We start from the raw sequence: 15,712 nt of genomic DNA, 5'->3' as shown, positions 1-15,712 counted from the left end.
AGCTCCCATCCAGAGCAGCACCTCTCTCACGGTAACACCCAAGTTCTTACGACGGTTTCACAAGAAGGCACCGCCTGGTCCCGACACACGCACACGCCTTCTTTTCTGACCTCCTCTTGTCATCTTGCTCACTGTGCTCCAGCCACGCTGGCTTCGTTGCTCTTCAAACACACCATGCCCTCCTTCCTGTGCTGTTTCCTCTGCCGGGAATAGTCCTACCCCAGATAACTTCGCAACTCCTTCATCCCCTTTAAGCCTTTATTTAAAGGACACCTTCTCAAGGACACTTCCCTGAAAACTAATTTAAAAATGCAACCCCTCCTAACTCCCGATCCTCACCAATGTTTTCTTTTTCTTTTTTTTTTTTATTATTTTTATTTATTTATTTATTTATGTTTTGCGGTACACGGGCCTCTCACTGCTGTGGCCTCTCCCGTTGCGGAGCGCAGGCTCCGGACGCGCAGGCTCAGTGGCCATGGCTCACGGGCCCAGCCGCTCCGCGGCATGTGGGATCTTCCTGGACCGGGGCACGAACCCGTGTCCCCTGCATCGGCAGGCAGACTCTCAACCACTGCACCACCAGGGAAGCCCCAATGTTTTATTTTTCATCAAACATTTATCCTTCTCTAACACACTATACATTATATACATACATATATAGTTTAATCAGATAAGTGTATTTTTATTCTGTATTACATATTTGTAGTTGTCTCTAAATACATATATTTTAGTTGTCAATATCACCCCACCAAAATGTAAGCTCCACAGGGACCAGGACTTTGTCCGTTTTGTCTAGTGATGCATCCCCAGTATTCAATAAATACTTAACTGAATAAATAAATGTAATCATTAGTAGATGTATTTATTATGAAATGAAAAGTATTAAATGATCTTAAGAACTTGGGGTAAGGAAAAGAAACCAACAGAGTTCACACCTCTTCCTCTGGGAAGCCACTCTAACCCCACTCAGGCTATGTTAGGTGTCCCTTCTATGTGCTCCAAATGCTCCCTGGAATTCCCCTTTCCCAGAACTTGTCACACTATATTGTAATTATCTGTTTATATATCTGTCCTCCGCTGAAACTCTAAGTCCCATAAGATACCAAAGGGTGGTGCCCATCTGGGAAACACCGCACATCAAGCACCTGGTAATACCATCCTGCATGTCCAACAAACAGTATCTGTGGTCGAATGTCACTGTCAAAAAGCAGAAGAATACACTTAAAGGTCTTAGGATCTCTCGACATCGTTCCTTCCTGTGATATTCTGGAAAGACAGAAGAGCCAATAGCTGTAAGGAAACATAAACAGAGTCAGGAAATAGTTAAGTACAGAAGCAAAGAAAGTTGGTGAGCAATAGTGCCATTGTTTTGGCTGAAAGAGAACAGGCAAAATTATCTTGGTCTTGAAAAATAGTTTAATATTTTTATTAGAAGTATGTATATTGTCTGAAGATCACTCCACTGTTGAATTATATTAACAGCTGAATATTAGAGAATAACAAACAAATCTTGAAAAAATTAAGTTACGAAAATCAAAATAATTACCATAGAAAAGCAATGCGTATAAATAGATAACAGATTTTACAGTGTTATTCTCAAGGGGGAAGGGGAATGGCTGCTAGAGCTGCAAAAGTTCATTTAACAAACGTATTTTTCTAATTTTACAACCAACTTTAAGAGGAAAAATTATCCTTAGTATGCATATTCATAGACAGTAGAAACATAATTACTAAATATCAGCCTTGGTGAGTTTTTTTTTTAGAAGTTTCCAGTAGATACCTATAAAATACCCACAGTCTTTTATGAAGAGATCATGGCTATATCTTAGCCTTAAAATAAATGCATTCATTTGGTAATAATTTGGGGGCTGGAAGAAGTCGTTATCACACACACCCATATACTTAAGCACCAAATTTATCATAAATAGCTTTGACTTGGCTTATAACCTCAGTAGTGTAGAGGCGCACAGAAATGTCTTATCTCATCTTGTCCTAAGAAGTAGCATTGCTCATTGCCTGCATGCATATTACCCAAGCACATCACACAGGGGAGACTCAGAACTTTGAAAAAAAGGGGCTCCTCAGCTCGCCTCTCTTCAGCAAGAAGCAAACACATCTTGTTTTGTTTTCAGCGGCCTGCTAGTGCATTCAACATCGGGCCTCCCTTTCCTCCTCTGCTTAATGAAAAATGCAATTTGACCAATAACTGTGTGAAATGCATTATAAGCAACAAGAAGGCAGTTCATCAGAAACCTGACTTTTTTTATTCCTTTCTCTCTGCATAATTTTTCAAATAACTCCCAACCGGGAAATGACTTCAGCCTGCTGCCTGAATTGTACATTTATTTGTTCACTTGTGCAAGGAGAAACCTGAGCTAAGTCAAGTGAGATACGTGCACACGGTCCTGGAAGGATCATTTGAGAACCAGTTTCAAAGCAGATTCTAATTCAAAAGTGCCTCTGCCACTTAGACCCACATGGAGATGTTACCAGCCTCACGAAATATCATCGAGTAACTGAGTTGTGCCAGTGGTGGAAGTGATCGCGGCCACGTGGCTTCCTTGCTGGGAGAGGGAGGAGAAGGTGGAGGAGGGGCAGTTGATTACAAATAGCTTTAGGGAGGATGCGATAAAAGCGGACATACAAAGCCACGGGCTATTGATTGCAAATCTGGCAAGGCTGCAGGCCATTCTCATTGCAGGCAGGGCACCGCAGGGCCCGATAGGACTCCTTAAATCTGTTGGCCAGCATCGAGAACTTGCTGCCGTGGCACAGAGAGCAGGTGGCACTGCCCGATCCTCGGCAGTGAAAACAGTTGTCCTCGGGAAGTTCCCCTTCCTGCAAGAGACAGGTCAGGGTTAAGTCACAGCAGCAGTTCAAATCCATTGTTCACACACAAGTCAAAATAGCACTGGGAGCCTGAAGAGGCCGGGGCAGAATTCGAGGAAAATGCGTCCCACACGTGCCAACGAGGGACCTGGCCAGAGGCACAGAATAAGCTCAGCACTTTATCGGAGATTTCCCTGATGGACCTCTCTAAGACAGCAACTCCTGCCACCAGGCCGTGCACTCCACAACTTGACCTTTTTCATCTCTCTTGTCACCATCTGACACGTCATTTCCGTACCCATAAGGGCAGGACTTAATGTTCCTCATTGCCAAACTAATAGTGAACACTTGTGAAACACCTGGGAGGTGTCAGGCGCTGTACCCGAGCCCTCGGCAGTGAGAGTGCAGAGGCCTAACCACTGGACTGCCAGGGAATTCCCTGGGCACTGTTCTAAGAGCTCTCTCTGTGCCAGTGGTCACACAGCTTGAAGAGAAGGAGGCAGGCTTGGGTCCCAGGGGGTCGGGCGCCAGAGATCATGCTCGTACTGACTCCATATGCAGCCCTCATCAGAGCTGCCCAGCAGTAGGTGCCCAGGATTGTTCTGTGTGACTGAGGGGACGGATGAATGGATGTTGCAATCCTTTGGAGCGTAGCTCTGAATTCCTGCAGAACTTTTATCTTTATGCTCTTGGAGAGCCATGAAAAGGCCCTGTGATTAAGAGCTCGGCTCTGGAGTCAGCAGCCTGGAGCTGAGGCCTGCCTCTGACAACAACTGTGCACCTGGGACGGTTCCCTTAACCTCCCTAAATCTCAGTTTCTTTACCTGTGATCTGGGAGGGATATTGCTTACCTCTCTGAGTAGCTGGAATATTAAATGAGAGAGTATATGTAAATGCCCTAATATGTTATCTGGCATATTATAGGTTCTCCATTAAAGTTAGTTTACTTCTAAGCCTTGTCCCCTCCTGCCAGGGACACCAGACTATGCCCCTTGGCTATCGCTGTGCTCTTCCCCTAAGACATCTCAAGGAAACTGGCAATTTTGCGCTGCCATGCAATGACCGTGCACAGACCACGAACCTTCTGTGAAATAAGGGGTAATACCAGATCGATACCAGGTAGATTCAGCACCAATTCCTGTCCATTTCACCTTTTGAACATCTCTCGAATCTCTTCAGTTTCCCCTCCACAACCACAATCCCGATCCAGACACCTATCGATTCCGGCAGGAACTCAGCATAGTTCCTGCCTCCGGGCTTGTGGGATGTTCTCACCATGGATACCAATCTCATGAACCTACAGTTGTGATTGCCACATAGAAAGCACCCAAGAAACCTTGTAATGAACACCTGCCCACCAGATAAACTTCAGGTTAAAACCCAATCCCTGGGACTTCCCTGGTGGCTCAGTGGTTAAGAATCCGCCTGCCACTGCAGGGGACACGGGTTCGAGCCCTGGTCCGGGAAGATCCCACATGCCGCGGAGCAACGAAGCCTGTGAACCACAACTACTTAAGCCCGCGTGCCTAGGGCCCGTGCTCCTCAACAAGAGAAGCCACCGCAATGAAAAGCCCACGCACCGCAACGATTAGTAGCCACTGCTCGTTGCAACTAGAGAAAGCCCGCGTGCAGCAATGCAGACCCAACACAGCCAAAGATAGATAGATAAATAAATAAATTTATTGAAAAAAAATCTCCTTAGCTGATGTACATTGTCAGTTACTTCTTACATCAGGCTCTCATCCTTAGGTCTCTCTCTAGCTGGTGTCGAGGAAACTTTCCCCACTCTCAACCCAACCAGCTCCTACCTGTTCTCAGATGTCAGCTTAGCAGCACTTCTTCCAGGAAGCCTTGCCCACTTGTACCTCTGGACCAGGAGTCCCACCCCACCTCTACTGCCCCTACAAGCCTGGCAGGTCTCACACTCCCCTGAAAGTTCCTGCTGACTAGACAGGAAGTGTTCTGGGCTAGTGCCTCTCTCCATCACTTCCTGACATCTAGTGTAGTACCTGGCACAATATTTTCTGTTCACATACTTGCTGAATGAATAAACAAACAAAACAATGATGTCTGGAGATCCCTTAGTATTCTTAAATTCTAGGAACTAACAAGACAGCTGGAGTTCCCTGGGTGCCTCAACCAGCTAACACAGCTTTCTTTTGTAACCTAAGAATACAAATCATCTCTGAAAAGGGAGGCCTATGTTCTAAAAATAGCCCCATCGCACTGCAAAGTGCCTAAGTAGGTATTAAACTGTATTTATTCTAGATGTAGGGAATGGAGGTCATTTTCCAGCTGACAAAATCCCAGATGATGTCCATGTCCCCTTTTGTTAATATTTTACTGATTGTTGCCATATTCTGATATGGTAACAATGGGGAAATTGGTTTTCTTCCCTTAAAGTATGCAGAATAAATATATTTGCCAAAATATTCTTAAAGCAAATTGTCATGGTCCATTTTCCTGCCAAATCCATCATGTTTTTGTTTTGCACTTGATCCCACTGAGATTTTAATGATATAAGTCAATGTTGTCAAAGAAAATACAGTAAAATCCTACCATAATGCTATACATGTGATCCAAAAATTCATTTGCATAGAATGCCAGGCCAGATATTGAAAGATTAGTGAAATGACCTTGTGAGCCTGCCATAAAGAACAAGGACAAATCATCAATCAAATCTCATCTCATGTCACATGGTTATATGACACATTGTTAGAGATTTCACTGGAGTTTCCATTCTTTTTTTGTGTGTGTGTGGTACGCGGGTCTCTCACTGTTGTGGCCTCTCCCGTTGCGGAGCACAGGCTCCGGATGCGCAGGCTCAGCGGCCATGGCTCACGGGCCCAGCCGCTCCGCGGCATGTGGGATCTTCCCGGACCGGGGCACGAACCCGTGTCCCCTGCATCGGCAGGCAGACTCCCAACCACTGCGCCACCAGGGAAGGCCTGGAGTTTCCATTCTTATCCTAAGTTACCACCTTTCCTCCAACTGTTTGCTCTCAATATGCTCCTTTTAATCATTCAGTTAACTCAACAGGTATTTATTGAGCCTCTACTCTATATAAGCCATGCATGATATCAGCGTCTGCATACCAGTCTCAATATTTTTAAAAATTCTTCCCAGAAAACATTTAGTAAGAAGATATAGAACATCGCTGCACAGCATAACTTAGGTTCGAGAACCCAACAACCTACCCAAACCACCTCTCATTAGCTCCATGACCAAGAAAAGGGGTCTCAGCTTTCATCAGAGACTCAAAGGCTTGCGTGGCCCTGAAGATGGTAACCAGCACCAATCTGGAGGTCGATCAGCAGAGTGATTAAGATCATGAGATTGGTAGTCAGATGGACCCGGGTTTGACTACTGACCCCGGTGACCTCTGGCGAGTTACTTAACTTCTCTGAGCCTTAGTTTCCCCAGCTGCAGAATGGGACTACAGATAATACCCACCTCACAGAGTCCTTGTGAGGATGAAATGGACTACTGCATGGAAAGCACTGGGCATGGGGCCTGGCTAACATGAACCCTCAAAAAATGGCAGTTATTATTATTATTATCATTATTCTGTTTCAAAGGTAAGATCACCTAAAGCATAAAGAAGCCCAGATGACTTATGGTCTCAAATCCACTGAATACAGGGTCAGATTTTTCTCCTTCTACTTTTCATTGTGGCTCAATTCAATTATTCCTCTCCTTTTCTTTTATAGTTAATACAGACGTTCAAGCATGGCCTGGCTTTTAGCCCTCCCTGCTCTTTCATCAAGGTCCTACTGTTTCCCTGTTCCATATAACACAACAAAGAGTCTCTTGGTCAGAATGGGCTCCTTGATGTTCTTTGACCCTCTGATTTAGAATAAAAGTTGTCTGGGCATTTACTGCATGAGGGATGGGGCAAACAAATAGCAATTTCAAACAGAGCTTAGGGACTTCCCTGGTGGCGCAGTGGTTACGAATCCGCCTGCCGATGCAGGGGACACGGGTTCGAGCCCTGGTCTGGGAAGATCCCACATGCCGTGGAGCACCTAAGCCCATGCACCACAACTACTGAGGCTGTGCTCTAGAGGCTGCAAGCCACAGCTACTGAAGCCCGAGTGCTCAACTACTAAGGCCCACGTGCCTAGAGCCCGTGCTCCACAACAAGAGAAGCCACTGCAATGAGAAGTCCATGCACCGCAATGAAGAGTGGCCCCCGCTCGCCACAACTAAAAAAAGAAAGCCCGCGTGCAACAATGAAGACTCAACGCAGGCAACAATCAATCAATTAATTAATTAATTAATTATAAATAAATAAAATAAAATAGAGCTTAAAGGACAGGCAAGTGGAGTATAACCTTTCACAGCAACTTTCTGCTGCCCACCTCTGTCTTGGTTTGTGGCATTATAGCTAAAAAACACCGTTCTCTCCAAATTGAATTGAAAGGTAATTGTCATAGCAGGCTTGTTGTTGCTTTTTCATTCAGGCCTGCAATGTGACCTGCATTTCTGGTCCTCTTCTGAAAATGCATGCTCCAAGTTACAATACGGTATGGAAAAGGATAGCATTAATGAATTTTAAAGTGGGACGGTAATGCTTTGGATCACAAAGTTTAGTTGTCTGACTGCTGCTATGCTAGGCTCTGAATAGTGCTTTGTAGAAAGCGAGAGAAGGCAGAGGCAGAATATTTCTTATCAGTTGGCATTTTCATTCCAAATTCCAGTATTCTTTCCACAAACATTTACCTAATATTTACTGAGCACCTATTAAATGTCAGGCTCTATTTTTTTTAGCATTGGAACTACTATGTTACACCCAACATAAACATGCCCCCTGACCTAATAGAGACCAAATCCTAGTGGGTAAGAGCAAATATTAACCAAAGAATCACACAAATAAATGTAAGATTACATGTGCAGGGGGAGGGGGAGGTGCCTTGCGGGGTCCATCCTTGTGGATTTTTATCCTCATGGGATTTTATCCTCATGGAAACCAGGGGAGGCCTCTCTGTAGAAGTGATGCCTCCACTGATATCTGTGGGCAAGGAGGTAGGGTGTCTGGAGAATATTCTAGGCACAGGGAAGTTGCCAGCAAAGAACATCTAAGGGGTAGCCAGATGGGCAGTGTGCATAGGGCAGAGAATTAGCAGATATGTGTACGAGATGAGGCTGAAAAAGCCAGGCCACACAGTGCTTTCTAGAACAAGTGAGGAGTTTTGGTTTTATCCCAAGTGATAAGAGCCTATTGAAAGTTGTTTTCTTTTGGCAGCAGGGGTGGGGGGGTGTGAGCAAGGGATGGCATGATCAGATTTGCATTTCAACTATATTTTATCAAGTGTGAGATCAGGTCGGAAAGAGACAGGAATTGTTCTGAGGAGAACTGGAGTCTGGTCATGGCTTTCTCATTCCCTTGACTCAAGTGCAAGGAAGCCCCTGGCCCATTTTGTCACGCTAACCCATGGGAGGTTCAGCTTCAAGTCCCAAGAGATGGAATCTAAAGAGAGAAAATTCATTTCTGCTGCTTTCCAAGCTTTTACTCTCTTAGCTTAAATTCACCAAAATTGCTTTTCTCACCTTCAACCCCATACTGTGAACTAACGAATGTCATCACCTTCCCGCTTGTCTGAGCATGTCTGAGCAAGGTGGGGTGTGCACACCTCTGAAACGTGTGGGGAGAAAAAAACATTCGTACTATCTATATTTATTTTTTATCTAAAGAAAACAAAACAAGAAATTAAGCTTTAATAATATCTTCATAAGAAAAGGTTATATTGATTTTTAATAAACAAGGTGACACCAGCACCCTCACTAAGTTGGGCAGTCGCTTAACATAGGTGGTACCCAAGGGACCCTGTTGTATACATGATGTAAAGTGACCTCACTTTACATAAAGTGACAATGACGACCCTGCTCATTCGTTCACTTTCAGCATATTACAACATGTGGTTCACTAGTGTCTGGTCTAGTGGATTTACAGATGATATTGCTTAGTTTTAACTAAACTAATCTCCACAAACTCTAAAGACAAATAGATTTATTAGATTTCTTTAAGGAAACTGTGGGCTGAGAATTACCAACAGTAATAGGAGCACAAGCAAACCCATGAGAAAAGGACAGAGCTGATTTTTTTCCATCTCTAGAACAAGCTGTTCTAAGCCTCAATGCAAAGTGAAAACGATAAGTTCCTAATCAGATCTTAAATCATTCAAAATAATTCAAATTATGAGTATTTGAAATATGGGCTTATAACTATTATTGCTAACAATAAAATGTGATAAACCACTAGAATATAATAAACTTAAAATTCCTCAACATCTTTAACGTTTAGACATAAGTATTCACATTCAAAAGTTCTTACTTAAATAGTGCACAGTGAGAACAATTTGGAGACCATGGCTATAGGGCCAGCTCTGCGCAGGGCAGTGAACCGTTCTGACATACCTGTGGGTACTGGTTATGGGGGAAGGTGCCTCCCGTCTCTGCCAAAGGCCCATCGTTCTGGTCTCCATAGATTTCTTCTTTGCTCATCAGAGACTCTTCCTCAGCCTCCTCTTCCTTCTGGAGCATTTTCCTCATGAAATCTCTCTTGTCCATTGGAGTTCGAATGATTTTCAGGTTATTCGTGTAGATGATTATCTTTCCAAAATCTATAATAGGTGGGGACTAGAGAAATGAAGAATGAGCATGGTCATTCACCAGGAGTCACCAAATACAGGGCTGCAGAACCTCTTCAACATCCCAGGAAAGAGAGATATGGTCTGGCACTAGGGATCCCATCACAGCCCAAAGCTACAATTCATTCTCTGGTTTCTTTGCTCGGTCTGAAAACCCTGAACAACAGCTTCTTTCTTCCTGTTGATGGTAACCAGCCAAAGCTGAATTAATCATGTAACTAGAATGTAGGACTCTGCAGGACAGGGTCTAGAGCTTCTATTTCTGCTACATACCATGGGATCTGGTGCAGGGCTGGGCACAGTGAGTGCTTAATGCATACAAAGGAAAGCTTTTAAAAAATAAGTCTCTCAGTAACCAAATTACTAGTTATGCTTTTTTTTAAAAAAATTACCAGTTTACATAATTAATCAGGGTGCCTTTTAAGTTCTAACTTTTTTTTGTTTATTGTATAATGTGCATCATTTGAAAATACCAAGGAAATATCTTTTTGTTTTTAATGATGCATGAATGGAAGTAATGCTAGTTGGCAGTATTTGATTGTAAGAAATCAATAAAGTAACTGTATTTCTAAAAAAATAAACAAATCTCTCTCCAACATTTTTATGCATAAATAATAACAGTAGACACAATTTATTGAATTACTACTATTATTATTATTATAGTAGTATAATGGATAGCATTTGTTTTGGGTCAGGCTTCATACTAAGCATTTTACAAACATTACCTCACTTCCCTCCCAAACATCCCTATGAGGTAGATGCTATGATTTCTACATTTTACAGAGAAGGAGACTGAGGTTCAGTGTGGTTAAGAGTCTTCCACATTTACAGAGTTACTCAGCGTTTGTGGCCAGGATTCAAACCCAGGTCTGTCTCACCCTAAGGACCATATTCTTAACACCTATACTGTAGTACTCATAAACATTCCCCACAACCACCAGATAAGATATATGTGTGTGTGTGTGTGTGTGTGTGTGTGTGTTCATTATTCATATAATATGAAAATTTTTTATGTCAATAAACGTACTTCTATAGCATCATTATTAATAGCCTATGTTCCCTTGTATGGATTTATCATGTGTTACTTCATCGTTTGCTGAGAAACAACTTGGGCAATACTACAATGCAGTAGAGAAGCCTGGGGAGGAAATGTTTCGCAGAGCTAGGATAGCTTGGGGGGAAACAACACTAGATCCCAGTTCCATTGTCCACCAGTTGTGAGATGGGGAGAGCCATTTGGCCTCTCAGAACCTGTTTGCTCACGCAAATGGGTTGACATCCAACTAATGGGCACCACCAGAGACAAATTACTTACTAAAATATATGAATATTTCCATACCGGGTGGTTGGTTATCAGGTGCTGTCCTGATACTCCTGAGAGCCTTCCTGCTTCCCCAGCCTCTCTCCTCAGGGAGCCTCTCACATCCCCAAACGCAGCAATGTAGACATTAATGCTTAAGACCCCAGTCTCAGGACCCTGCCCCAGCACTCTGCTGGCTTCTGTGCTGACTTAGCAGTGTTCCTGTGCTTCAATATTTTGACTCTCATCCCTGAGGCTAATTATATCAACGTCTAGGGGCGAGGGTGCAATGAAGAATATGTAAGAGTTTGCAAAAGCTGAAGATACTATGCAAGTGATGGGCACTGTTACTGCCACTAGTATTAGAAACTTCTTCAGTAGTGCACGTACAATCATGCTACACAACTACATTCCCCAGCATGAAATATCTGGCCCTGCTTTTACAGAACTGTATAAACCAAATTTATTTGGATGCCACAGTTAAGCAGTCTCCTATTTAAAGCCATCAGGCATTCAGTCACAACCTGGCTTGAGCAGGACTTCAATCTTCAGGTCCCCCTCCTTGAAACAACCGTGGAGTTTTCAATAATTATTTACGGAGCCACAAGCTTCCTGCCTGGCCCTGTATTCTCTCCCTCTCTTCAGGGGATCATGTAGCAGCTTCCATTTCCTACTGTTTGATGCATGCTGGGTTCCTGTTTCACACTCTGGACTATCAGTTTCTGAGCATCAGAAGATAAAGATGGTGGCACTTTTGGAAGGTTCCATATCTCTTTCCAGTAATAGCCAAAGAGGTTCAGTTACTAGGAAGCTTTTTTCACACATAGGGCTGGTTTTTTCAAGGCAAAATTCTCAATATACAAAAAAAAAAAAAAAAAAAAAAAATTGCAGTCATCTGGTCCAACCTCCTGCCTCTAAGCTGGTCAGCATCTGAGACACTCAGGATAGTAAATTTATTTTTAAGATACTCCGAAGATGGAGGGTCCCAAATCACCTTTAAGGTGTGTTTAAGTTTCAGTCACCCTGACAGCCAAGTTCTTCCTTGTGTCTAAGGAAACTCTCTGGGTGTAACTAAAGTTCACATTATCCAGTTACACCCAATTGCCTGTGAGGAATACCCACTCTTACATTATAGAGGACCAGGATGGAGCCAGGAATTTTTTGTGTCCTTCCAATGCTCGGAATGGCAACTTATGTGATTAAACATTCATAAATACTCTGATGTCAAAAGCAACAGGACTAGGAATTGCCATTCAGGGACCATGAAACCTTTCCACTGCTCTGTGTTTAAATGCAGACATGCCTAGTGGGTACCAGAAACTCAATGGCGTTTGGAGGTAGGCAGACCTGAGTTCAAATTTTAAATCTCTCAAACTGTGTGAGATTTGCAAGTTTTTTTAAGCCCTATAAACTTGTTTTTCCAATTTGTAAAACTCTCACAGAGTTACTGTGAAGAAAAATTTGCATAATTTCCACAAAGTACCTGTTCAATAAATGTTACTTTCCTTCTTCCTTTCCCTTTCATTTTTTTAAATGAACCTTATAAATTTTAGTCAGTTTCAATTCCTTAAAATATCTGATTGTTTATAACCACTTTCTCTATCCATCACATAAAATTTTAAAAGACTCCATATTTCCTAGATAAGAACCTGGTCATTATCACAATGGTAGGTAACATATACTGAGCATATACAATGTGCCAGGCACAATGCTAAGTACTTTTAATGTCATATATTTTTAATCACCGTGATAATCTTTGAAAGTAGGTACTTTTATTATCACAAGGTTAAGTGGCTTGCTCAAGCTCACAGAGTAAGTGGGTAGAACGGACATCAAGTCCAGGTTTAATTGACACCAGAGCCTTGCTTTTTATGATTATTATTTTATTGTGGTAAAATGTACATAACATAAAATTTACCACTTTAACCTTCTTAAGGTTCAGTTCGGGGACATCAGTACATTCACATTATTGTGCAACCACGTGTCTTCAGAATGTTTTCTTATTCCCACACTGAAACTCTTCAGTTAAACTCCACCTTCTCCTCTCCCCAACCCCTGGCAAACACCACTCTGCTTTCTGTCTCCGTAAATTAGACTATGCTAGTACCTCATGAAAGTGGAATCATACAACTATCTTTTTGTGACCGGCTATTGCACTTAGCTCAAGGTCTTCAGGGTTCAGGCATGTTATAATGTGTATCAGAATTTCCTTCCTTTTAAGGCTGAATAATATTCTACTGTATGTATATACCACGTTTTGTTTGTTCAGTCACCTACTGATGAATATTTGGGCACCTATGGGCAATTATGCTGCTATGAACACTGGTGTACAAATACCTGTTCAAGTTCAGAGCCCTTGCTTTTAATTATTGTGTTTCACTGCTACCCAGTGTTGCTGCAAAGCCGATATTTACTAAGGGTTATTTTACAGTTGGATTCACTATTGAAAAATCATGACTTCCCAGCTCTCATTTCCTTATTTTTCCTAAGTACCGCACTGACAACCTGTTTCAGTGGGTGGAGCTGCACGAATCCATCCTGATCACTCTCACACCAGAGGCGGCCTAGCAGTGGGATGTGGCATTTGTCCAGGCAACAAAGAAAACAAGGATAACCGGATGAAGCAGAAATCAAACCCTGAACCTTGTCTCTAGAGTACTATGTTTAAAACCACTGTGCCGTGCTGCAAGGAAGACTCCGGTAGCTGGTTTTATCAAGTCCATGCCTAATCATACTTTTACATAAATGCCAAGTATGACACATGACTGATGAAGGTCAAGAAGTCCAACATTATAAACCATGGCCTTGTACAAGGTTCGTATAAACTATGACTTTATAAATTCTAAAGCTACAAATGAGATTTAGTTAAAAAGAAATCCTGTAAGTACAGGATATAACAAAGTACCTAGGACGTAATAAGCACTTGATAAATGGTAACTATTATTATCATCATCATCACTATTATTAATGGCCTTATTCTCTTAAAAGGACCATTCCATAGGGCCAAGGGCATGAGGAATCAGAAGACCTGGGTTCTTACTCTGACTCTACACCTAATGACCCTATAATATTGGGTGGGTCCCTTACAACTTGGAACTCAATTTTCCTCACTTGCAAAATGGAAAATACCATACTTTGCCTTTCTCCTCAAGGTTGTGAAGAAGACTCAATGAGATAGAATGTGATAGTGCTTTGTAATGCGTAAGTCACTCCACTAACGTGAGGGATTGTTCATTCCAGCCCCCTTTAATATCAAAAAGAAACCTGGTATTATCTTTGATAAATGTGGACATGCCCATAATTACACTTTTACCAATGCCAGCAAGGCCAATACATTTGTCTGCTATAGATGTATAATCTGTTCCCTTAGGAAACGAACAATAAAAATGATTAGAGAGTAATTATCTGAATTTCACACTTTAAAGATGAAAACATATCCTGGTGTGCTATTCATTAATAACCTGGTACATTATTTCATTGTATTCACTCTTTTTTTTTTTTTTTTAAGGCATTCATGGCCCTACTGGCAGAGAGCATATACACATCTCTGTTTTTGGAAATCAGCAAATATTTTCCAGGTTCTTCTAGCTTCAAAGAAGATCATGTATGGGCTTTTGATTATCCATGGTACTGGAGAAGATAACTGAAATTCACAGATAAAATACATGTTTCAAGTGAAATATTAGCTCAAATGTCTTCCCACGTAACATTTCCTCTGGCTGATTTGCTTTTCACCATTTCTTCCCAGGACTCCAACTACCCAGCATTCATGTTAACAAGCAATGGAAAGGCAAAATAAATAAATAAACAAACAAAAAAGCAGGCAGCAGGAGGGAGATAAGAAATAAAAGAAGACATGGATAAACCACAAGCTGAATAATTGGCTGGAATAAAGTAAGCACCTTCAAGCACTTAGCTCTTTCAGGAAAAAAGAACAACTCGTTGCCGCATAATTTTCTAAAACGGCAGACCGGCAACCTGAAAACCGCTGCATCTCTATTTCATTTACTTACCAAGATTGCCCAGCCAAAGACCCAATTACAGTTTGCTACCCTGGATGGAATTTGAATACTAGCTATGCGTATTGCACTTTCCAATAGGTAGTCAACAAGAATGTTATTTTCATCCCAGAAATATTATTCTGAGAGCGGCTTCACATTTGGTGCACCTATAGCTCTGATCAGTACCAGAGGAGGAGCGAGATACAAATCTGAACAATTCAGGGGTTTCTCTAACCACATTTTAGTCCTTAAAGCTTATACACCATGGGCAATACCAACCTTACGGTCATTCGCCTTGTAATCATTGAAGAAAGGCTGGCTGCTCGCCAAGGTGTAGGCACTACCCTCTCGAAACACGCTGATCCTCTGAGCAGTCAGCTTAGGGGAGTACGACCGGGGTTTGGGGGCTTCCCCAGACCCATAAACACCATCCATTGGTTCAAGGGACTCTTGGAGGAAACTGTGAGGGTACTCCTCCTTTGGCGACTCTAATTCCTGCCCATCCTCAAAGACCTGCTTCAACACCCGGCCACTGTAGGAGGAAGAGATTTTAAATCGTACTTTCCGGGGTTTGCCGTCACTCTTCTGGTTCAGCTTCTTCGCAGGGTCCTCCATCAGCAGAAGGTTCACCTTGTGGTTTCCAGGCTTTGGTGTAGCCAGTGAAACTTGGGGCTCTGAGAAAAAGGCATTTTATTTTCTCTCCTGCATATGATTAATTCAAGCTGGTGCTGGGGTATGCTCGGTTTACAGCAACTGACACCTGCACGTTAAATATTGATAGGCCTTCATGCCGAGGCAGGCTGCTGAGGGTCTATGGAGTGGACGGAGCATGAGACAAGACCGGGTCCTCTCGGAATCCCAAACTTGCCCGTGCCTTCACCCCAACCCTGGCATTTCTTAATAGGAGCATGAGTAGGTTTATTTAGACTGAA

At 42.5% G+C, this 15,712-nt stretch overlaps 1 protein-coding gene across 1 annotated transcript; it reads right to left on the bottom strand.

Moving 5' to 3' along the window:
• Positions 1-1,453: 1,453 nt before the first annotated feature.
• GRXCR2 (glutaredoxin and cysteine rich domain containing 2) lies at positions 1,454-15,395 on the bottom strand. The gene is made up of 3 exons (XM_060006868.1): positions 15,060-15,395; positions 9,247-9,468; positions 1,454-2,838 (listed from the first exon to the last, which is right to left on the bottom strand). The coding sequence occupies exons 1-3, from the start codon at positions 15,393-15,395 to the stop codon at positions 2,656-2,658; spliced, it is 741 nt and encodes a 246-aa protein (XP_059862851.1). The 3' UTR covers positions 1,454-2,655.
• Positions 15,396-15,712: the final 317 nt, after the last annotated feature.

The sequence above is a fragment of the Delphinus delphis genome, chromosome 3 (genome assembly GCF_949987515.2).
Source record: "Delphinus delphis chromosome 3, mDelDel1.2, whole genome shotgun sequence".
Classification (NCBI taxonomy): Eukaryota; Metazoa; Chordata; class Mammalia; order Artiodactyla; family Delphinidae; genus Delphinus; species Delphinus delphis.
The sequence above is the reverse complement of the archived record's forward strand: the minus strand, read 5'-3'. Positions and strand labels throughout refer to the sequence as shown.

Bases quoted from the DNA above. Each gene is read 5' to 3' on its own strand.
- GRXCR2 (XM_060006868.1), bottom strand. From the start codon at position 15,395: ATGGAGGACCCTGCGAAGAAGCTGAACCAGAAGAGTGACGGCAAACCC. The intron at 9,469-15,059 runs GTTGGTATTGCC...TCATTTCTCTAG, and splicing joins ACAAGGCGAATGACCGTAAG to TCCCCACCTATTATAGATTT. The intron at 2,839-9,246 runs GTATGTCAGAAC...TGTCTCTTGCAG, and splicing joins CCCATAACCAGTACCCACAG to GAAGGGGAACTTCCCGAGGA.